A 24,851-nucleotide genomic window follows, 5' to 3' on the forward strand; every position below is an offset into this window, starting at 1 on the left:
TTAATAATAAATTGCATTTTGTTACTATTACTGCTTCATTTATATTTTTTAACGGGATTCGTTATTTATTAATTGATTTATTTATTCTGTTTAGCTATATTGCTATAACAAACAAAAAAAATTCTTATAAAAATGTTTAGTGAATTCATTTTTTTCAATCCTTAATCCATGATAGTTTATCAAAATTTTACTTTTTTGTTAGTCTTATTTAATATTATATCACTTAAATTAATTTTCGATTCATAAAATGAAATGAAAAAATTATTAATTCCTACTGTAACTTTTTCATAGAGTCAAAATAATTTTTTAGGCTGTCTATAAATATGCATAATATCAATATTGTCAAACTACTTTCGATAATAAAATCAGTCGTAATAAAATATATTGAACAGAGACAATAACGAAACCCATAATAAACCAATCAATTAGGCGTATACCGATAGTTTGTCAAACTACATATTATTATAACACATTTATCGAATTTTTGTCCCTGCGCAAATAACGCATCTATCTACAATAATAGAGTATAGTAGATGTAGAGTGGAAGACAACAATGCAGTAGATACGTCACTGTATATATAAGTTATTTGACTTCACACTTGTAATAAGTATCCTTCATAGACATTGACTTAAAATTTATTACTCGAATACTCGAATGCAACAGCGGTCGTGAAATGCAATCCAATAGTGATTGTTACGGATAGCTGCGTTTGACCCACGTATTGGCCGATGTTGGGGTATGCCTATAACTCGAAGACGAACAGCCGACGTCAAACGTGACAGAGACTCTACTGATGTACACGATGGTAATGTGCATAGAGTTAATTGATTATATTAAAATATTAAATACTTGAATTAACTTGTGGAAAAAAATGTAGTAATCGTTCAGTTGTACTTGGCGCTCTTAAGCTTTAGCTAGTGTTAACCTTAGGTGTCAATAATATAATATTACCTAAATTAAAAATTAAAATTTTTCTCATACCAACCATAACCTAAGTATAAAAAATTAAAGATTTTTATTTTTATAGTTTTATCGAATACGTAGATACGTAAAAAATCAATTTATTATTGTTTATTTATTTTAGGATCACAATTTAAATGTTTGTAAAAAATCAAGCACATTGGTGCAAACGAGGTTGGCAATTATTATTTAATTAAACTTGAAATTTTTCATAAAGACGACGACGCACGAATAGAGACTAGTTTTTATCTGAACGGCCAAAACGAGACGATGGTACAATAATTATTTAGTTTTAGTTTTTTGATTACCACAGAATTTTTAAAATATTTTAATGCATATAAGTAGGTAATACACATTATTTTCAAACGCATAAACGTTGATGATTTTTTAGCGTACTAAACTATTTAAGCCATCGCTCTACTTGTTACACTTATTTCGCAACAGAATACGAAATGCATCGATGCTGTGCTGAGAAATCATTGAAATATAATTATGAAACGTATTTGCCATATTATGTTTGAGCCACGCAGGATACAGGCACTCGTTCGACACGCGCATAGTGCCGGTGTGGTTGGCGTATGTGGCACTGGACGCGTTCATCATATACTTCAATTACACGGAAGCATCCGGATACGAGGGGAAAACGTTCCGGAAGCGTTTCGAGGACTCGTACTGCTTCGCCGTCATCGAGCTGGCGTGCACCATGTTCTACGGGCGCCGGCACAAAGCGGCCGCGCTAACCGGCAGCGAGCGTACGCTGGCGTTCATCCGGGACGCGGCGCGCGGCGGTACGGTACGGCCGCCCGACTCCCAGCACTACTCGGCCGCCGTGATGGCCGCGTGCACGGCTCGCATATGGCTATACGTGGCATCTGCCGTACCCGCGGCCATCATACTGGCCAGACCTGGCCAGAGCCTGGCCACATTCCAGTATCACGTGCTGGGCCGCGGTTACGCGCGCGTTAACCGTCTGCTTGAAGCGGCCGCGGACGCGGTGAGCTACCGCAGCCACTTGTCACCAGATTTCCGGTCACTGGCCACTCTCGTGGACCGGCTGGCCGACACGTGCGACGATTTCGGTCGGCAGGTTGGCCACCTTAACCTGGCGTACACCCCGGGCCTGCTGCTCAGGTGGCCGTACAGTTTGGTCCGGCTAACGACGGCCGTGTTCCGCATCAGTGAGCTGTCGGTCGCCGCGCAAGATGGCCGGCCGTACGCCCACATGGCAACTGTGCTCATCGTGGAGCACGCGGGCGAGATACTTCTGTTCCTGGTGCAGCTGTCCAGTTTCTGTTACGCGGGCGCCTGTTTGTCTTACCAGGCACGTGCATAGCTTCCACGATATCGCCCAAACTATAACCTAATAGTATTATGTGATAAATAATTAATTATTAATATAATGTAACGAATAATTTTGAATTGCACTTGGGACAAAAAAGGGTGATTTAAAAATGTTTAAATTGAACTATAGTTCTAATCGTCACATAAAACCTATTTACTAAAAAATGTCAATCGACCGTTTAGAAAATAATGTGTATTTTTAATCTGTCGTTTACACTTTAATGATTACTGAAGTGTAATTACATTTCAATTTAATATAATAATATTTATTTAAGTCTATTTCTAAACTGATTACGTCATGTAATACATTTTAATAATGTTAAAATTTTAAAAAATATTCATATTTGATTGTTTTTCTCGGTTATTTTAAAAAGTTCTTATGGTTATAACCTCCCTCTTTTATATTATTGTAATAGGTATCGACTAGATCAAATTTTCAATCAGAGACCTTCCTTGAATTTGATGACCAGATATGCTACCTGAAAAAGAGTCTTTATATAGAGTTTAGACACAAAAAAAAATAAAATAAGCGTCATTTTAAAATTAATACATTCTTCGATCCATTCAGAATACAAAATAAAATTATAGTGATTAAAACACACACAAATTTTAAGATAGAATTGCAGCTTATTTAATATGTAATTATAATATAAAACAACTTTTTAGAGAGCTTTTGGTAGTATTAATTTATTACTGATAAGATAATTGGTATATCAACAATGAACAAGACATTTTTACTACGTTATATTATCATAAGATTATAACGATCCTAGGTATATATCCAATTTTTAAAATTGTATATTTAATTTATATTTCCAGTTTAAGACATTAATACTAAAATGTCCTCGTTTTGCCAAATTAACCCATTCTGTTCGACGTTCTCTTATATCTAAAAAAGTCAAAACTATATAATCTACTTTCCTAGTAAATTTATGTATAATAACACAGTATAGTAAAAAATATTATTTCAATTTATCAATATCATATTATTGTATTAGAATTTTATATAAAGTACTGGAAATTGTACAACACAATTTTTTAAAATTGATAACTAATTAGTAATTTATATTATCTAGGCCCAAAATACTACGGCAAACTTTCAAAAGTTAAAACTTTGTCGGGGACAAAGTCTTTATCTAAACTCGGATGTGAAAAAGAAGATAAATTTTATGATTTATTTGATGATGGATTATAGTAACTTTCCTGAGTAAACCATGTGATAATGATTTCAGGTCAATATTTTTTTGATACAGCTGAATGCTAGAAAAATAAACGCAACATTTGGAGGTTTCGTCATTATTAATATGAACTTAATGAAAGCAGTAAGTTGTACTATAACGTGGTCGGTGGTATTTTAACTATTTAGTGATGTATTTTTATTAAATGGGTAATAGTGTAAGCTTTTCACTGGTCAGGCTGAATTATTGTTTTATTGAGTGCCTTTAAATATTTAATAAATATTTGTATTAGGTAAATGTGTTCTTGAATGGTTATGTATTGATATCATATTTTATATCACTATACACAAAATTCACATTTTAAAATAAATTCAATTTCATTACATAAGATTTTCTTAAAATAAATATTTTAAAATTACTTTATAATAGATAACATTATAATATTAAAATTGAGTTGAAAATTATATTAATATCGTCGAAAATTAAAATATAAAAGTGTTAAAAACTCTTCTTTGTTGTTTGAGATGCAAAATAAAACAATATATTGAGGGTAAATATTTTATAGATATTCAAATAATTTAAAACGAAAATATGTTTAAATTAAAATATGTAATAACGCAAAAATAAAAGAAATATAAAATAAAATAAATAAAAATAAAAGTTGAGATAAATAACTCTAAAGTGACAAATACAGGAGACCCAAGCCTTGAATAAATATCGGATCTGTGGAACCTTCTTCCCTACACTTATAAGTGCTGGAGAATAAAATCACCTATCAGATATAAATATTAAAATTATTTAAAATTACGCTATTACCTTCCTTTTGATAGTCGGTGGGCTCTCGAGATCGTGATTCGAGAATATGATCAAATACACTGTAGTAATTAAATGTAGAAAAGCAGATTTACACAAATTAACGCAAATAAAATGATGCTCATGCACCTTACCTTATTCGCTGTTAAACTCGTTAACCTGTAGTTGTCTCAACAAAACTAGAATGGGTCAATCACACGGATCCAAATAAAAAACAACACTGAAATATTTCGTTAGAGTGAAAATGGTCCAGTTGTCGCTCTCAGTCAGTCTCGGGTGTGGTGGGTGTATATGGTGCTCGTGCACTCTTGAAGAGTATATTATTAAAGTGTTTGGTGTTCATGCACTCTTAAGAGATGTTACTAATTCTAGCGGTGCGCCTGCACTTATAAAAGAAATATTACTAGAATTACTGGTGCTCCTGCACTCAAGAGAGAGACGTTACCCAAAAGGGCAATGCGTCTGCACTGATAAGAGAAGACGACGTGGTCAAGCCTGCCAGTGTCGCAGGCGGCTCTATCAAAGGCCTCCACGTCCTTAGAGAAATCGGCTTTCTCCCCGACGACGGAGAGCCTCATTGGACCATCCCTTGTCTCTGGCGACAAACGAAATAGATCACACGCTTTGCACCATATTTTCGCAATAATGTGCGAGTTTTTACGTGACCAAACAATGTAAATCGTCTCTTTCATCAATGATCAATAGGGATTATTGGTTTTTATTGAAGGCTATCTGCGTGCAACAACTTTACGATTATTTATTTAATAAAATAATAAAATATACAATAAATTATGATGTGTGAGCATATCATTACAAATATTTGCATCCAGCTAGTTTTAATAGCATAATATATATCAAAATTATTACAAATCAGCTCCTATTCATTTTCAAGTAATAAAAATAAAAATTCAAATTCAACTAAACTGTCTAAACTGATACAACTATCAGATTTTCTAATTACTATTTTTCACTAAAACCTATTTTAAAACTTCACTTCATTTTTATAAATACAAAAATTGTATAAAATACAATTTTTTGTAACAATAATATTTTTTTAAGCACAATTAAATGATAGTTTATATGTGTGATATGCCGGTATTAATTAAATTTTTGAATAGTTAATTATCTAGATACAAATAACGAAGTAGTCGTCTTACAAGCGGACTGAATTGACTTAACGTCAGTAGAAGCTGTGAGTGACTCGATTATCCTCTTTAATTTTCTTCTAAATAATAGTTATAAACTTGAATACAATTAATATTATTTTTAAACTCTGAACATTAATCATGGAACTTAATAACAAATATAAATTTTTCTTTTTTATTAACACTGTGTACATACAATTTGTGTTTAACACTAATGTTTTATTTTTCAATATTTTAATAGGTAATTTAGATTATTCGATTTATAGAACACCTATACAGATTTGAATTGTAATCAATTCAAATTTTTAAATGTCAATATTTGTAAGCTAATATGAAATCATGTTTGTTTTAGATTTGTGATATCATCGTAACATATTTCCTTGCATTAATCCAATTCAAAATTCAAAAAGGAAAATCAAATTCTTCACAGTATTTTTGGAATTAAGTTATTTTTACCATAATATTTGTTAGTTTCAAGCACCTGTAAGATTGTTATGTTAATAAACTACTAAAAGATGACCTTAAATTCGTTATATTCTATTTAAAAATGAATATGTTTATTATAATATGTATTATTATTGCATAATATTTTGTTTTAATATTATTCAAGAATTTTTACACAAAATAAAATAATTTAGAAAGGAATTAAATTGATGATATTCCAATATCTATTTTTAGGAACAAATGGCCAATATTGGAATCATTATATAAATATTAAATTGCTTCGTTTTTCGATAATGAAGTTATCCTTAGTGAAAATCTTAACCTCGATCCAGGCTAAATGAATCTAATAAAAAATACTTCCGTATAATATTAATGTATACCTATTTAGTATTTATAATCATATATGAAATATAATTTATAGATAAATAATCAATTCGTAAAAAAAATACACAATATTTAAAAATATAATTCTTAGTTTATGTTAAATAATTAAAATTAGTATTTATAAATAAAAATAAAAATATTAATAATAGTTCTTAACGTATATATTATAATAGTAACATTTTAAAATAATATTAAATGTAAGACGATATTACCTTATTGCGCAATAAGCATCCCACCATTAATAATTTAAAGATAAAAAATAGTTAAGTGTTAACAATGTTTTATGTATATCGGATGATTTCATATATCGTTATCCAATTATCGAATATAATATAGCTATCATAATATTTTTGAATGTAATAGTTTTTCAATTCTCGTGTTATAATTATGAATAACTACAATTTTTGTATAATTATTTTTGAAATATATTACTATATAATTTGGTTTAGCTATCGATTTCTGAAAATTTTTGAATGTCACCTGTAGTGATCCAAGCTCTAAGGTATATGAACGTAACGTTATATACATAATAGATGTATTGTCTTTATATTCTAAAAAAAAATAATTTTCCTTCTAATCATATTATAATGCTAATAATACTAATTATTATATTTCTATGACTTAATACGTTCAAAGTTTTAGAAGAATTATACACAGTCCTACAATATTAATTATATATCATAGTATTAGGTAAATTGACCGACTCTTTATTAATAATATACTAGCCGGCAGCCCTAAATTATATAGCAAAAAACATTTGGAGCCCGTATCGATTATCATACCCATTACTATAATAACACATTTAACAAAATTATATTGACCATTCGTGTAGACTATATTATATCGAATCATAAGACACTTAAGGAATTATTTGACTTTGCTTGTATATAGTACCAACCTTCACTACTGTTTACTAATACACATCGGTGTCGGTATATTACACCATATTTATATGTATTCGAACAAGAAAAATGAAAAATAAAAGCGTTGACGATTGTTATGGGTACATGCGACTTACACATTTAATATCTATATGCTGGGGGCTTCCAATCACTCGGAAGAAAACTAACAATGGCTTCAAACAAGAGGGTGACACGGACGTACAAGGTAACGCTATGACTGTATACCATACTCATAATTAATAAAACAATTAATATTATACATATTATTTGTATAAATATTTTAATTAAATCAACTCCTAAATTGGATTTGAAATCTTCCTTATGCTATTTTCAATTTTATATAAAAGATAATATAATGTTATACATATATATATTACTATATTCAGCGTAATCTGTCAGAAATCAGAATAAATCTACAAATATCTAAAACGTATTATGTTTGATAAATGATGTTCTTGGACGTCCCCTAGCTGGTTTACGTGCAATCAATTCATAAACCTCGATTATCCTATAAATTAGTTCGATTTCGTGTCTATGTGTCCAATTATGCTTTATCGTCTCCCTCAGATTGAGTGAGATAGATAGTGATACCATCTAGCATATTTACATTGGAAATAAAAAAATTAAATAATAGATGCATTAACAAAGTAATGACTAAATTATCTTTAATACGATTATGTCGCGTTTAAATCGTTTAGATTTAATGCAAGGGTTTACACCTGTTGATAGATAGTATTTTTGCACGATTTACATACTAAAAATATTGATAGCATTTTAGTGTAATCTAGTAAATTTTTTTCCTAGTCTTTAGTGTCGTTGTACATCATATGAATACCAATATAATATATTATAACCTTCTACGCTTGATATAGCACGTACTCATATTTCGGTGAGCGTTATATTAAAATTTATACTAAATTTTAATCCTTTATACAATACTATACTTGTAGACCGTGCTATATTATACAATATACATATTATTAAACCAGTACTCATAAGAGACTACCCATAGGTATTATATGATTATTAAACTACCAGCGGAATTGCGGTCATGCCGTACCCAAAGTGATGTATACAGGGCGATAGACTCCCAGACTCCGGTCGGACCACGAACACTGCCAGGAAGAAACGTTAAAATAATAATCGCAATAAATAAAATTGTGAATGGTGTAAGGCCGAACCTGTCGCGTTTCACCCCAATGCGTGGCCTATTGCCAATCGTTAATAATGTGCGTGTATTATTCGATTATTGATTTCGTATAAATAAATAAAACAAACAATTTGTGATTTCAAAAAAAAATTCAAAAATCTTATTCGCTTCATATCATAAACAGGCCACCGGTATTCGTTTGACTTGCGCGTCACGCCCATCTGGCTGGCGTACGCAGCCCTGGACACATACGTGCTGTACTACAACTACGTGATTGCCTCCGGTTACATGGGCGAGTCGTTCAAAAAATGTTTCGAAGAGTCATACTGCTTTGCGGTCATCGAGCTGGTCAACAGGAACCTGGGCCCGTTCACGGCGCTGCTCTGCGCCATGTTCTACGGGCGCCGGTACAAGGTGGCCGCACTAGCCGGCACGGAGCGCGTGCTGGCCTTCATCCGGGAAACGGACCAGGACGCAGCCGCGCTGCTGTCGCCGGCCGCCAAGTACTACTCGGCCGCGGTGATCGTCGCGTACTGCGGGTGCCTATGGCTGTACACGGTCGTCCAGCCGGCCTTGGTGATGGCCATGTTCTGCGTCAACGCCCTGGGCCAGACAGCCCTGTACAACCTGGCCATGTTCCAATACTACGTGCTGGGTTGCGGTTACGCTCGCGTCAACCGGCTGCTCGAGGCGTCCGCGGCCCGTCCGCTGGCCGACCGCGTGGCCCGGTTGGCTGACACTTTCAACGAACTCGGCCGGCAGGTCGACAACGTGAACCGTGGGTACGCGCTGGGTCTGCTGTTTCGGTTGCCGTACAGCATCGTTCGAATCGTCATGCTCGTGTTCCGGATCATCGAGTACGCGGCGGTCGCTCGCGCCGACCGCGGACACCCGATGTCCCGCATAGCCATCACGCTGATAGTCGAGCACGTGTGCGAGATACTCATGTTCCTCCAGCAGCTCGTCATATTCTGCGTCACTGGAACCCGCTTGTCCGACGAGGTATGTTACGTGGGACTAGAGATGGGTTTTCGTGCGTATGCAATTATAAAATTGGAAAAGGTTTTCCAAACAACCATCGAGTGACGAGTACGAGGAAATGATTTTATAATTTTAAAACAAATTATGTAAAGTGTCGATTCGTATGTGAAAAATCTAAAATATTAATAAAAGTATTATACTTTTAAATCGTTCATAGTATTTTTGATGCATTTTTACGTTTTTTTCGTGCGAGGAAAAATACGGATATTGAGATTTGAGAGACTAAAACTAGGAACTTTAGATTACAACACGAAAATATATAATCTTCTACACTATTTTTGTTTAAATACGCCTATCATAAATTCATAAACATGGCGCATTATTCGTTTATTTCGCCAAATCATAATTTAATTTAAAAATGTTTATTGCACCACTAATCAATAAAAATATATACGTTGTGTGTATAGCGCACACGCATTATTATTAATTTACACTTACACACGTTAACAATATTAACATTGCCCGGATATACCTGCCACATAATTTGCCTAATTCGTACTCCTTAGAAAATTACCAAATGGAACCCCATTGTACTGCATATAATTTTGGCCATAAAACCATGTTAATGATCACATTCCAAAAAATTATAGGCTATAAGATATATAGCTTTAGTATTGTATTAGTAAAATATAATTTTATAATAACAATTTATTATACTAGACGCATAATAAATAATTTAGAATAACTTACAAATTTGTATAATATAATATTAAAAATGTATCACTATTTTTTAACAAATAGGCCAACAAAACTCTAGCAAGTTTACAAAAATTAAAACTCTATCATGGATTCCAGAAGGATTTGAACATAAAAAAAAATGTAACCATTCAAGAATATTTATTATATCGAAATTTTATATTTGAAACTCGTGTAATTTATGCGTTTTTAGATAAATATTTTTTGGATACAAGCGTGTGCGAGAAAAATAAATGCAACAATAGGAGGATTTGTTTTCATTAACATGGACTTAATGAAAGCCGTAAGTTGTATTTTAAAGATTTATGTTGTTTGATATAAACATAATATGCGTAAAATACTGTATTGGACAATGATAAAAACTAAAAGAACTAAAGTGTTCTAGTAGTTTGAAAGCTATCATAGTAGTCGAAACACTAGGAACTATAAATATTTCATGACTAACATAATTATCTCAAATAGTCAAATTTAAATCTCAGCAGTCAACAGAAATATTATATATGTATAATTATTGCTTATAGTAAATACTAAAAACAAACTATGGTTTTCATCAATTTTATAGAAATGTATATTATAATTTATTAATCTATTCAGATAATAATATAAAAATGATTCCTTAATCTAACATAATCCCGTGTATGGCTGTATTTAACAGATTGTATTTATTATTTTTGATGCATTTATACACACCAAATAAATTATCAATATAATATTAATTTAATTAGGTAGTAAATTATTTACCTACTGATAATTAACTTTTTATGATAAAGTTTGTTATTTCATATTTAAAAAAATATGAGAATTAAATTAGATATCATGTGTTTTTTAACTACCTATAGTCTATACTATATAAATTATTTAATAAAAATATTTACTAATATTAACAGTTGCGTTAAATTAAATTCTCCGTCAAAATATAGTCGAATAAATGTATAATCGTCTAATATAAATTATAAAAATAAATTATTGTGATCAAAAAATAAATAATTATTTAAAATTAAGTTTATAACCTTTAATGGGTAAAATGCTTTCATTAAATTACATCATATTATACATGGTATGGTTAACAAGTACAATTTTACTTAGTGAAAAAAGTAATAACATCATATTTTATCTACGTTTTAACTTTATTAATTATTTATAATATATTAATATCATTTATATTAATAATTGAAATTATAAATTATATTATGTAATATTATATTTTGATTTTAACGCTATTTATATGTGAAACAGATATTAGTTATTATTATGTATTAACAATACATTTTTTGTTTTAGATTTGTGGTATCATTGCAACATATTTTTTAGTACTTATACAGTTTAAAACTCAAAAAGGTATCTCCAAGCCTTTACATCTGTCCGATTAACTTAATTGTATTTCTTTTCATATGAATAAATGTATCTAACAACTAATAAAAAGTGTATTAATTATTTACCTTAGCTATGTTATATTTAATGATTTTTATTTACAAAAAAATAAAATATGTGTAGGTAAACTCATATTTTATGGAATTTGCTTTAAGAGTGAAATGTAATTATTGACATAGTTACCTATGCCTGTTGATACACTAAAACATGTAATAAAAAATATGAAATTGAAAAAAAATCTATACGACTAAAGATTTAATTAAATTTTTTACCTACATGTAGCTAAAATAAAAATATCAGGATGAATAAATTATATTTAGTTATAAAAAAACAAACTAATTTACAAAATAAACACTAATTTTATTTAAATATTAAAAATATAAATTATTATTATGTTGATTTTATGAACTAATTTTCAAGAACTTTCAAGAAGAAAAAATAATATTACTATATTCTTAAAATATTAGTAAAGCAAAACTATTAATTACAAAAACATTATATTTTATATACTTACAACACCATTTTAAGGACATTAAAATAATTAATTCATGTTCTTTTCAAATTTTTAGTACCTACTTATAAAACTATAATAATTTATATATTCTGTGTCAGTGGCGTTTAATTAGGAATTTTCTTTAAAGTGGACGGATTAAAATTTTTTCAACTTTAGACAATTGTGGACTGTATATCTCATTTTTAAAAAAAAAATGAAAAACCTTAGGCTATAAAAAATACAATTATAGCTGGATTACTGTTAAATTATAAATATTTAAAAATATTAGTAAAATAAGGCTCTGGAGGATCTATTGCTCTCATCACCCCTTAATTAAGTGCCTTGTGGTATATCAAATATAATAGTGTTCAAACATGATTTATAATAAATATCACTTTCAATTAATGAACAATTACAAATTCTAGTTGGTATATAGATAAATATGATATTCTGTTCAAAAAAACAAGCAATAGTTAATAAAAGATTTAAATTTTTTATCGAAAAAATGTGTCCGAAGAGAAATTGAATAAAGTATAATAATATATTAAAAAATACCATTTAAAAGTTTAAAACGGATATATAATATTAATCGAAATATTTGAAATCTTCGTTAAATTATTGTGATACTACTAAATCATATTATAGGTATAATAATAGGTATATATCAGTGATAATGACAATAGTGTTAGGAAAAAGAAACGGGCCCGCGAAATAAATTATTCTGAAATGTAATATATATTTTTCTGCGTGAGTCAATAAGCCACATTTTTTTATGTATTAAGATTGTTAATAAAATTTTTCTGTGAATACAAAAAATTCTTGTCTTTTTTTTTATATTTTCAAGGATATAATACAGAAATAACGTTACCTAATTAACAAAATAATGATCAATAATATCGTTAATATATAATATTTATATATACCTTAACAGAAGATAAATTTGTACATGAACATGCTACATGCTCATGGTCAATGCATCGACCTACATACGCTATAAATAGTAGATACTAAATACGTTTTGTATAATGTTTCAAGAAATAGTTGAAATAGGTATCGTATATACATTAAACGCGGTGAATTGTAAAAATGTAAATACAACATAAACGGATACTGCAAGAGTAGAGGATAGATAATATTATATAAACTACTAGATATAACGGTATAAGGTATAAAGATTATAAATATATGTAGGTATTTTGTGGAACATAAATGTCATTAGTCAGATCTTGCACTATATAATTGGATTTTACATAGTTATGTCTAAAAATATATACTTTTTGAAAACATTTAGGAGGAGGATTAACCATCAAATCCCTTGTAGGTATATCGTACACGTGCCTGTACTAGCTGATGCCACATTATTTTCTAAAATTGTCTTCAGCTATATTCTGTTCTAAACTTGTTATAACAAGTACTGTACTTGGTAATCACTTTTTACCGAGATGTGAATTTCAACAGTACTACGATTGTAATAAATTTATGTAGCGTACCATCACATAGTGTCTACGGACAACACGTAGACATGAGTCAAGAATATAATTTTATGTGTAAGTACTAAGTATAATACAACGTTTAAACTATACTTCATAAATCACTTAAAATATTTACTATTTGAGCTGTATTTTCCATGAACACTGTGAAAATAATTTAAAATTCACAATTATTATTATAAAAGTCTATGTAAATTAAAATGATCAATGTCAGCCATAAATAAAACTAATAGTTTGATTTCCACACGAAATAAATCATAATAAGTATTTTAGTATTGATAATCAAACGATATCAAAATAAGGTTATAATCGAACATAATCAAACATATTTTTAATATAGATAAATAAGTATTTTTTGAAATTCATCAACAAAAAATAGTTTTGATAAATACTTATATATAATACGCATTACGCATATTAGGTATAAGATCAAAGTCATGACGGTTTTGAGAATAACGAAAAATGGTCAAAAAGGGAGGCTAAAGCCCCTTATCCACTCTGGGCACGTAACAGTTTGTACCCTCTTTATAAAATATCTGGATACGCCTATTGGTTAGAACAACCAAAACCATAAAAATCAAAAATATAATTTGTGATATCCCAAAAAATGGTATTTCGCGTATACATATAATATAGTGTTTATGAGTAAATAACCTACTCGGCTGCAGTATTCAAAAATAACGATACCTAACATAACTTACTAATCAGTAATTATTCAATCATTGTACCTATATATATATATGAATAAATAAACATTATAAACTTATACGTTTATTGCAGTTCTGAATTATATTTGTAATCAGCGATTTGCATTTAAACAAAGAATGTGTATTATTCTTAAAATCTTTCAAGAGAGAAAAAACAAACTAAACTCATATGCCTATAATATCAGATGATAAAAAATTAAATGTGTATATTATATCATTATCTGCATAATCGATTATAACAACTTATAAAAATATAGTAGGAATGGAGTAAACTGAGCCCCACTGCCCCAGTTTAATGAGATTATAGATATAGGAACAAAAAGTTTAAATAAAATAAAGGGACTTTAAATCTTATCGCAGAAACTTTGATATGGCTAAAACAAATTCTAAAGTTTCTAGTACTTTTTAAAGACCCTTTTTGAATACACCCAAATATATCTCAAATATACAGTTTATAGTATTATTTGACCTAAAATATACTTTATTTGATTATTACTTAAAATTGTGAACATTTTTATGATTTATAATGTACGTATAGGTAGGTATATTGTCAAATGCATATATTATGTTCGTGACGTACTAAAAATATAACCATATACCAGAATTATTTTTTTATAATGTTTAAAAATCCAATAAATTGTTATTTAGACTATACATATGACAGCTGTAGCTCCACTTATAATGTATATTAGTGTATTAATATACTATAATGCGATTTGTCCAATATCTACTCGTTATATTGTGTAATATTAAGTTTAGTAAAATTTATTATTTATAATAAAACATTTTTGAACACAACTCTTTGTTATTATATGAAATTCCAATGATTAGTAATTGCTACGTCACCACTATAATACCTACTATCTATATTAATTTCAAATATGGGTTAATATTTTTTACAATCACAAGTATGATGTATTGTTATTTAGTAATAATAAAATTATAAGCATGGTATCCTTTTTTTATTATTATTAAAAAGCGTAATTACAATCTATACAATAATGTTCGTACAATAAGTAATTTTTAAAATATAGTTTAAAATAACGGTAAAATACAAAGTGGGAAGGAACTCAAAAGCACTACCTGTCAAATCAAATATAATAGACAATAGTAGTTCTCTAGGCCAAGACCGTTTTAATCTCCTATGCGGATTATCAGGAATTACACGGGAAGATAGTCGATTTATCAGTCGATTTTTATGGTAGATTAGCTTTAAATGGAATAAGAGGAAGTGAGATTTAGTCTATTAAGATAGTGTTGGGATTTTAAAGTCGTCATAAAGATTGTCATTTTTGATGTACCATGGATCAGAGACGATTTGACGAAGGCATATAAACTAATAAGCTTGCTGGATAGTTCTCAGATTTGAGGGTTTTGCGGAGCCCCATATCTGGATACAATAAACCCACACCGGCCACACTAATCTTATAAAAGCCTTATAAATTAACAATTTATTGTAGTTTATTACTATTTTTAAATTGTCAATGTATAATCAACTAATAAATTAAATCAACGAATGTTAATCTTACATTAGTGACTGTGCAAGTAGTACTTTCCAAATATTATAATACCATTTTGTTTATGATTAGTTTACAAAGGTTCTAATCATCAAAGTACTTATATACCTACAACTTACAAGGTTAAATTCTTATACTCGTTGAAAAAAATATTATTAAAACAAACTACACGCGAATGCACGATTAATATATTAATATAAAAATAATCGAATTAAATGAAATGTGCAAAACCTATATTATAATAAACAGATTTTATTTGAATGAATTTGATATCCGTTTTATTTTATTATTTTTTTGTCACAGTAGTCTCGTTGCAATGTAATAATACACTTAAAAAAATTGCTTTGTACATAATATAATAAAATACCTGACTACTTAATATCTTTACAGCACATTTAGTCGTGATGAATGACAAAACGTTTAGCCATAATTATATATTATAAACTACGAATATAAGAATAGCTTAGGTACAATATACACATATCTACTTATTCCGTATTCGACTTATTGTAGAAGCACTACAACAATATTATTGTAATATATAATTTAAAATATATCGTTTTTCCTTATATATGATTTTTTATTATTATTTTCATTAAGTCTTAATGTCGAAAATGAAAATTAATAACTACGACAGTTACAGATACTTAAGGGTGGCCCACGTGACCGCCATATGTTTTGGATTTCCATACACTCGCAGAAAAATAAAAGAAGGTTTCGATCTCGATGGAAACATTGGACATTTAGCCGGTATTCAATAACATTAATCATATTAATTATGTATTAATATTTTATTATGAATTAGTTATCTTCGGTACGATTATACATTAGTAACTGATGGACAGATATACTATAGCTATATAATAACGCTGCTAATTTTAGAATAGAATAAATAATGATAAAAAAAATAATAGGTAGGTATAGTTCGAGCTTAAAAAACTCTAGATCAGCTGAAACAAAGCACAATATTCAAACTATTTTATTCAATTGTATTAGTAGATACCTAATTTATTATGGGGAATTGACTATAATTTACTATTATATATTGTTTATATAATTATATGATATCCGTGTAGTTATAATTTGATATATTTTATACGATTAATTCAATGTATTAGCAAGAGCGATATCTATATAAGCTAACAGTTGACAACAAGCCAACCGATCAATAATAAAAATGTTTTACTGTAAAATGTATAGTTTTAGTTACCCGTCTAAGTACATTTTTCACAAAACTACACGCCTATTATACTATGCGGTTGTCGTGTGCAGGCGGATACCGGTATTCGTTCGACAAGCGGCTGATACCGGTGTGGACGCTGTACGCGTGTCTGAACGCATACGTGATGCATTACAACTACGTGGAGGGCGTGCGGTATGTGGCCGGCTCGTTCCGGAAGTGCTTCGAGGAGTCGTACTGTTTCGCGCTGATCGAGTTGCTCAACCGGAACGTAGGCCCATCGTCTAACGTAATGTGTTCCATGTTCTACGGGCGGTGGTACAAGATCGCCGGGCTGGCGGGCGCCGAGCGAACGCTCCGGTTCCTGGACGACACCCGGGACGCGCCGTTGGCCGACCACCGGGGCCTGTCCCGGGCGGTCTGGTACGCCGCGCCCGCGTCTCTAGCCGCGTACGCCTCGCTATCGCAGTTCTACATGCACATGGTGCCGCCGGCCGTGGTGACCGCGTACTGGTTCAACGGCATGGGCCAGATGGTCGTCTACGTGTTGGTGTTCGTGCAGTACTACGTGCTGGCCCGCGGGTTCGGCCGCGTCAACGACATGGTCGAGGCGCTGGACGTGGCCCGCGACCCGGCGTCCGCGGGCCGGTCGCTGACCCGGTTGGCCAGCGTCTACGACGAGCTGTGCACCCTGGCCGGCCACGTGAACAGGGCCTACGCGCCCGAGATGCTCTTGCAGTGGGCCTACAACATCGTCCGCGTCATCATGGTCATGTTCCGGCTGCTGGAGATAGTGTACTCGCTGGACGGCCCGATGGCCTCGGTCACGCCCTATCTGCTGGTCCAGCACTTCGGCGAGCTGTTCATATTCGTGGTGCACACGTCGTGGGTGTGCACGGTTGGCGACCACCTGTCCGGCGAGGTAAGTACCTGTATTATATATTACACTGGCAGACTGCCGTCCGGGTCCATTCGCGTATAATTTTGTTCACAGTTTTGGTGTTGCTAATTCTTGTTGTGTTACAGTGAACATTAAATCCCCTTTACCTGTTCTACAAATGTCTCTAATACAACGATGTGTTGTGTGTGTAAAAGAGTCACCAACATTTTAAAATAAATTGTATCGAAAAATTATTGTTCAATTAAAAGCTAAGACTATAATTATTCTGAACTGAATATAAAATATAACATTAAACGGGTTTACTTATATCTACCTATCATCAATTAATTATGAATTTATAACAAGATAAATAACAGCATAACTAATGTTTAAAAACATGCAAACTTAAATGTTTCTACTGTTTACAATTAAAATATACGAAAATAATGTTTAGGTGTTATATCCGTGGTTATCTATATAATTATAATCAGGGCTCGGGACTTAAAGCATTTGCTTATTTTTATGAATTGACTTAAAATGTAGCAGAGTGCTATGGAAGTGTATGTCATGTTAAAACACGTTCAATTTTAAAATTTGAAAGTGCTTTTTTTGCTTTTTTCGACGATTTTTTAAAAATATGCTTCTTCCCAGTTTTTTTTTTTTGATTATCTTTGCTTTTTTGACCAGTTTTTCTACTTTTCGTGTTTTTTTTTTCAGAAAATCGCTCGGAAAATCTATAAATAATAAGGCAAAATATCTCGAAAGTGAAGTTAAATTTTTTTATAATATAAAGATTTTGATTTTTTAGTTAGAAACTTTTCCTAGTTATTTTGTTTCAATATTTTTTGTAGTCTAATTACATTATTTTTAGCGCAGTTACAAGTTATGTCTAGTACCTACTTTATCATGTAAAAAGAATGTTTTTTTGCTCAAATTTAAGTTTGTAAATGCTTATTTGATTGAGTGTTTATAATGATGTTTTTAAGCGCTTATTTTAAAGATTTTAAGTGCTATAAGTCCCGAGCCCTGATTATAATACTCCATTTGCAACATTTCAATTAAATCACTGCATCTGACGTCTGCCAGTGTAGCTTTTTTAAAAGCAAAGTGTACATAACTAAATAAAAATGGGTCTTAATCAGTAGAACTAAGTCTTCAATGTTTAATTTATCTATATTAATTTTATGAATATTGTGTTAATAAAATTCTTAGAAAATGTAGAAATATATTCAACTGCATTATTGCATTAATAAATTACAGTAAGTAGGTAATAGCAATAGGTACATACAAGCTAGGTACAATAAAGTCGTATGTATTTCGAAATTATAATATACCTATTGTACCTATGAGTTTCCAGGTTTTCAAATACTTATCAATGTTCTCAAATTCACAAATTATAGTAAAATAATAATATATATATTTATATATATCTATACGTAAGACAAAAGAGTTAGATCTGTGAACTTTTTTTTCTTGGTTGTAGATATAATTTAAAGTCTAGTTGAATGTCGTTTTTCAACCAAAATACCACCTACAATACCTATGCATAAAAATTTGTCTAGAATAAACAATAGATTAAATTATATAATAATAATTATTACCTACTAACCAATTGGTTATAATAACTGTAGCGTTTATATCAATTTATCAGTTACCTACCTACTAATATACAGTAATTTATTAAATTTGTTCAATTAAATAGAGCACATCATAAACGTAGAAACAATCTACCGATGTATAATATAATATTAGTATTAATAGCTATACAATACTAGGTAAGTCAGTCAAATTTCACCAGTAAGGTACTAGAAAAGAAATCGTATTTTCATTGTTGATTTACTATTATAGTATAATTAATAGTTAAGTAATATTATCATATTATATTGGCTACATAAGAATAATTGCGTCCCGGTTTTTCTATACGAATACGACTATACTAATTGTGTCCCGATCAGTTGCGAATTTAAGGGAGGGGCCTAAGGTCCTCGTTTCCCTCACCATTAGCATAAGTTAAATACACATTTAAAATTATTGTATATTTGTATATATAACAAATCTATGATTACTGAAAAAATTTAAGATTTGCGTTTTGGACTATCCCCCCCAAAAAAAAAAATTAAATCCTGGATCCAACACTGGTCCCGATTATTTGCGTCCTTGAATTCAGAATTGAATTTATAAAAAATAATATTAATGACGTAAAAAATAACAAGTTTTGATTATATCAACACTATCATACAAATTTCTATCAATCCATAAATAATATAATAACCTAATCTTACTTATAATTTTTTAATTAGTTTAACGTAATAATTAACGATAAAAAAACAATATTTTTAACCTACCTTTAGCAATATAATCATGTAATGTTTCTATTGACAGTCCTGTTTGAACTCAAATCATACATATTTTTAATCAGTTAAATATAACTTACTAACTTTTTTTAAATTAGTCCAAAATATATTCTTCATTACTTTAACACTAACACGACTGAGATTTGGAGCGAAATCATTTTTTAGTATGTTTTTTAATATCTTCATATTTTTTTTTATTAGCCATTAGTTCAAAACTATTACTGCTCGACAATTTATGTACATAAGCAAGATAAGAAGATACAAATAATATACATGTACTAAATATGTAGAATGCATTAGCATAATAATATAGAGAGTATATAAAGTTATATGTTCATATTAAAATATTATAATTTTCTAAAAGCATAATTGTTACCTATTAAAATTATTCAATAAACTCAAACACCTATGATTCGCCAAAAATTTCACTAAATGTGTTTTCAGGTTTCAGCAAAACTAAAATTATAAATTTGAATTGATAATTTGAAGAATAAATTATAATTTATAATTTAACAATTTAAAACTGAATATCAAAAAAGTGAAATAATTGTTATTATTTGTTTTTTAGTCTAAAAGAATATTTGCAAGTCTAGAAAAATTAAAGCTTCGCAATAGATATAACAATAACATGGAAATTAGAAAAGCGGTTAGTTTTTTTTATCTACTTTATTCTGTGCCTATATAGGTACCTACTAATTACCCGTTTATAAAACAGTTTTAAAACTATACATTTTTATTTATTTAGGTAAAAATTTTTTATGTCCGAGCAAATGCTAGAAATGTGTATGCGTCAATTGGAGATTTTATTATATTCAATATGAGTCTCATAAGATGTGTAAGTTAAATGAATATTAATAAATTACATATTAAACGTAATTGTCATCAATAACTCAGCATAAGTTACATTTGCATGTATTTAATAAAAATATTTATATTTTTTTATAGGTCTGTTCTGTTTTAGCTACATATGTATTAGTATTAATACAATTTAGAGATCAAAAAGGAAATTCAAAGCCTTTATATTACAATTGGAATTAATACAATACAATAAAATAATACCTATGTAATGTCTAATTTTTCTATTTGTCTAACATCAATAACTCAATAGTGATATTGAATTACATATTATGTTAGTTACTCTACAATTGGAAAATTAAATAGCATTACATTTTTTTTTATAAATAACATTTTCTTAAAATGTTTGTCTACAGTTATGAGAATATCATACTTATAGGAAGTTTTCATAATTATGCTAATTAAAACTTCAATATCCAATATTACATTATATCTTGAGTTATTTAAATTTTTTAAAAAGATGCCACACTCCAAAATAACGTCTTCATCTTATAATTTACATACATACATCATAACAAATTGTATTAGATAAGTTCTAACTATTACTTATAACTTATAAGATATAAAATAGAAAAATGTATAGCATTCATTATTATACTTTTATTTGTAATAACTTCTGAAATAATTAACAGAATACATATTGAAGAATATTGTTATTTATTATAAAATTTAATTTACCATTCACCATAGCCTTTGATATCATTTATATTACTACCAAAGAATAACACATCCCCGTGATTAGCAATAAACATAGATTTTTCATTTACATATTTTGCCAATTGTTGACGTTTAGCTATAATCTCAAGAGTTTTGGATTTCTGTTCTTCAAAATCTTTAATAAAATTTTCAGCATCTGGATTCAAAGTTATTGGATGAAGAGTCGTTTCTTTTTTTGAAGATTTTATTTCAGTAGAACCAACTGTGGTTGAGCATTGATGTGCAACACTATCAGCAAACTTTTTCATTTTTTTTTGGAACAAAGGATTTGGTGAATCTTTACAAAATTTAGTACCAGCAGAACTGTTCTCTATTAAGAGATCAACTAAATTTTGATATTTATGCGTCAAAACCAATTCCGAGTCTTGTTTATCAACATCATTTTTTACTAATATTTTGTTGTCATCTTCTTTTAATATTTCATCTAAATTCTCATTGATAGTTAATTTATTTTTCTTGGTTTTTTTTTTTGACACTTCAATGTCATCATTTTTTTCACTGATGAGTTCTTTCTCTTTCTTTTTCTTTTTTTTTAACCGAATTTCATCTGCATTCAGAGGTACAAGCTCAGTATCTTTAAGCTGTTTGGCTCTGCGTTTATTTTTTTTTGGTAGCATGGTATTTACTTCTTGTTCTTCAGTTTGAGTTTCCACTTTGTCTTTGATAGAAATTGCTTCTTCCATAGTATTATTATCTTCATTACTTGATGATGTATCATGTTTATCTATTTGTAATTTTTTACGTTCTTTTTTGGATTCAAAATATTCTTTCATATTTAAACCATTTAAACTTTCATCATCATCTTTAACACCTTTTCCTAATATGCATGCCAATTCTTCTTTTTTATATTGTGTTAAATCTTTTCCCTTGGTAAATTTGTGGTAACTGAAAACATAATCAATAAATTAATAATATATTTCATGCAAAAATATCAATATGCATATAAAACTTATTTTTAATTAGAATAAATAAATACAAACTCCCCTATAAACAAAAATGTTTATAATGGGAAAGAAAAGTTTGAGTTCATTACAGTCAAAGTTTTTACACATAGTAGTAAAGTTTTATAAGTATACATTATAAAATGAAATAAAAAAAGCATTCCTTAAGAATCAATTATATAATTACAGTTTACAATAAGTAAATCTTTGAAAAGTTTAGTATTTTTAGAAATAGCTTAAATAAATATTAATATTTAAATTTAAAAAAAATCATGATTTCATGAATATTAATTTTAAGTAATCTACATATTTAAATAGCAACCAATATACAACATTCTTTAAAATATTTGGCGGATATATTAATGTTTTCTTTAGAATGTATGTTATGTGAATGTGGATGAGTTACCTTGGCAATATTATGTCTGAATTTAAATAAGCTAAGTTAAGTATTACTAAAATATAACTTATATTTGAGCACATTAAGTTCAAAATATGCAGGACAATTTAAGATACCAGTACAACAACCAGACAAGTTCAGATTTTTCAAAAACTTACTATTAATATAAAAATATTCAGAAAAAAATTCTGTATCAAATGGCGCAACAATCAGATAAGTCTGATCATAATTATAAGAAATATTGTAATTAAACTATTTTTAATTTTTTGTTTCAATACTTACTGAACTCTTGATCTTGAATTTAATGAATTTTCAACAAGTGATTTTTTAGAAGTAGTATCATTATTTAATTCTGATAGTGCTTGGTATTGGTCAAACTTTTCTGTTAACTGTGATAATAAGCGTGAATAATCTTCACCTGCTTTGAACCAATCGTCTGCATTATTTGCTATAAATCCTAGTCCTATAAAAATACAGTCATCAGTAAAAATATTTTACATATACATATAACTGAAAAAATAGAAAATTATATTCTCTAATACACTAAATTTTTAAATTTAGTGAAATATTTTTGAAATTTGCTAGTATAATATAATAAATTAATTAATATTAAGTATACCCTATGTTTACCATATTTTTAAAAAAACAGAAATACCTATTACTACTACTTTTTACGTATTATACTATATTATAGACTGGTAATTTCAATCAAGTAATGAAATAATTTATTATTTAGTAGAATATGTTAAATTAGGACTTAATTAAAATTATTGTTTAGAAAACATACAATCTGTACCTTCATGCACAATAGGCATAATATTATTATGTAGTGACATACACAAAACATTTTTTTTTTTAAGGGAAAGGATTCGTACAATTAAAACTTGAACGATATACACTAGTACACTTAAAAAAAAGGTCATTAGTGTACATAAAAAATATTTTTTTATTTTTCATAATGGTAAACACAATCTAGAATTTTTGGTGAATTAAGAGTATGTGATGATAGAAGAAAATTTATTCATGCATTATTTGAGTGAAGTCATTCATTAATGACACTGACCTGGAATTTATGCGGTTATGTATTTTCTATTTTTTTGTTATCTTGTAACAAGCCAAGACACCAGTTATTTTTTAGGTGACTTTTGGAGTTACCAGACATAATTTAGGTGGAGAGGTTCTATATAAGCGAGTACTTTAATGAATTACCTGTAGGGTGCACTTTGTGTTCAACTCTTATGTTTTCTGATATTCCTTGCTTATTTTTTCCAAGACCAGATCCTTTAGACCAACCAAATTTTTCAAGCATCCGCTGTCCAAACTTTGAATCATCTGATTAAAAAAACACAAATCGAATTATGTAGGTAATAAAAATGCGGGGGTTCATAAAATCTTAGAATAAAAGCAACGGGAAAATGTAATATCAAATAAGGTTTGTAATAATCGCATTTAAAAAGAAAAGCGTTTAACAACAGTTACCATTTGTCCAGTGATTTGGGGCCGACAAATTAATACTTTGTATAGCGTTCTTTCGTCGTTTTCTGGGTTCTGCTAAAGACATGACTAACGAAAGAAAACTATTATATAATTATATTTATTTTTTCTAAGAAACCAGGGTGTATTACCCAAATTTCTGTTATGCACAATACCCCACGAACTATGTCCTAACTCCTAAGATATGACAAACATCAATTCATGAATCAAATTCACAAATTACGAAGTGCATTGAGCACGACCGCACGGCACACGAGAATACGAGATATCGATAATCATGATAAAGAATATTTAATCTGTTATCTGTTATATTTATTCTTTATCTCGATGCAGCATGTAAAGCACTACAACTATCTAAATTATCTTTGGTTATTGCTGATCTATTGGCGATACTGCGAAC

The 24,851-nt window shown here is 29.4% G+C and overlaps 3 protein-coding genes across 4 annotated transcripts; 2 read left to right on the plus strand and 1 right to left on the minus strand.

The window, feature by feature from the left end:
* Positions 1 to 739: 739 nt before the first annotated feature.
* Positions 740 to 2,294, plus strand: LOC113550826. The gene is made up of 2 exons (XM_026952802.1): positions 740 to 806; positions 1,492 to 2,294. The coding sequence occupies exons 1-2, from the start codon at positions 740 to 742 to the stop codon at positions 2,292 to 2,294; spliced, it is 870 nt and encodes a 289-aa protein (XP_026808603.1).
* A 4,943-nt stretch (positions 2,295 to 7,237) lies between these two features.
* Positions 7,238 to 11,425, plus strand: LOC113550919. The gene is made up of 5 exons (XM_026952914.1): positions 7,238 to 7,373; positions 8,503 to 9,320; positions 10,101 to 10,178; positions 10,249 to 10,338; positions 11,336 to 11,425. Exons 1-5 carry the CDS (start codon positions 7,238 to 7,240, stop codon positions 11,423 to 11,425), a joined length of 1,212 nt encoding a protein of 403 aa, XP_026808715.1.
* A 10,055-nt stretch (positions 11,426 to 21,480) lies between these two features.
* LOC113549826 (PIN2/TERF1-interacting telomerase inhibitor 1) lies at positions 21,481 to 24,741 on the minus strand. Of its 2 annotated transcripts, XM_026951297.1 has the most exons (5): positions 24,583 to 24,741; positions 24,437 to 24,520; positions 24,167 to 24,289; positions 23,240 to 23,420; positions 21,481 to 22,504 (listed from the first exon to the last, which is right to left on the minus strand). In XM_026951297.1, exons 2-5 carry the CDS (start codon positions 24,516 to 24,518, stop codon positions 21,577 to 21,579), a joined length of 1,314 nt encoding a protein of 437 aa, XP_026807098.1. In that variant the 5' UTR covers positions 24,519 to 24,520; positions 24,583 to 24,741; the 3' UTR covers positions 21,481 to 21,576. The 2 variants fall into 2 exon arrangements, with proteins under 2 accessions (XP_026807098.1, XP_026807097.1); XM_026951296.1 differs by having other exon boundaries at positions 24,437 to 24,723.
* Positions 24,742 to 24,851: the final 110 nt, after the last annotated feature.

This window comes from Rhopalosiphum maidis, chromosome 1 (assembly GCF_003676215.2).
Source record: "Rhopalosiphum maidis isolate BTI-1 chromosome 1, ASM367621v3, whole genome shotgun sequence".
Taxonomy (NCBI): Eukaryota; Metazoa; Arthropoda; class Insecta; order Hemiptera; family Aphididae; genus Rhopalosiphum; species Rhopalosiphum maidis.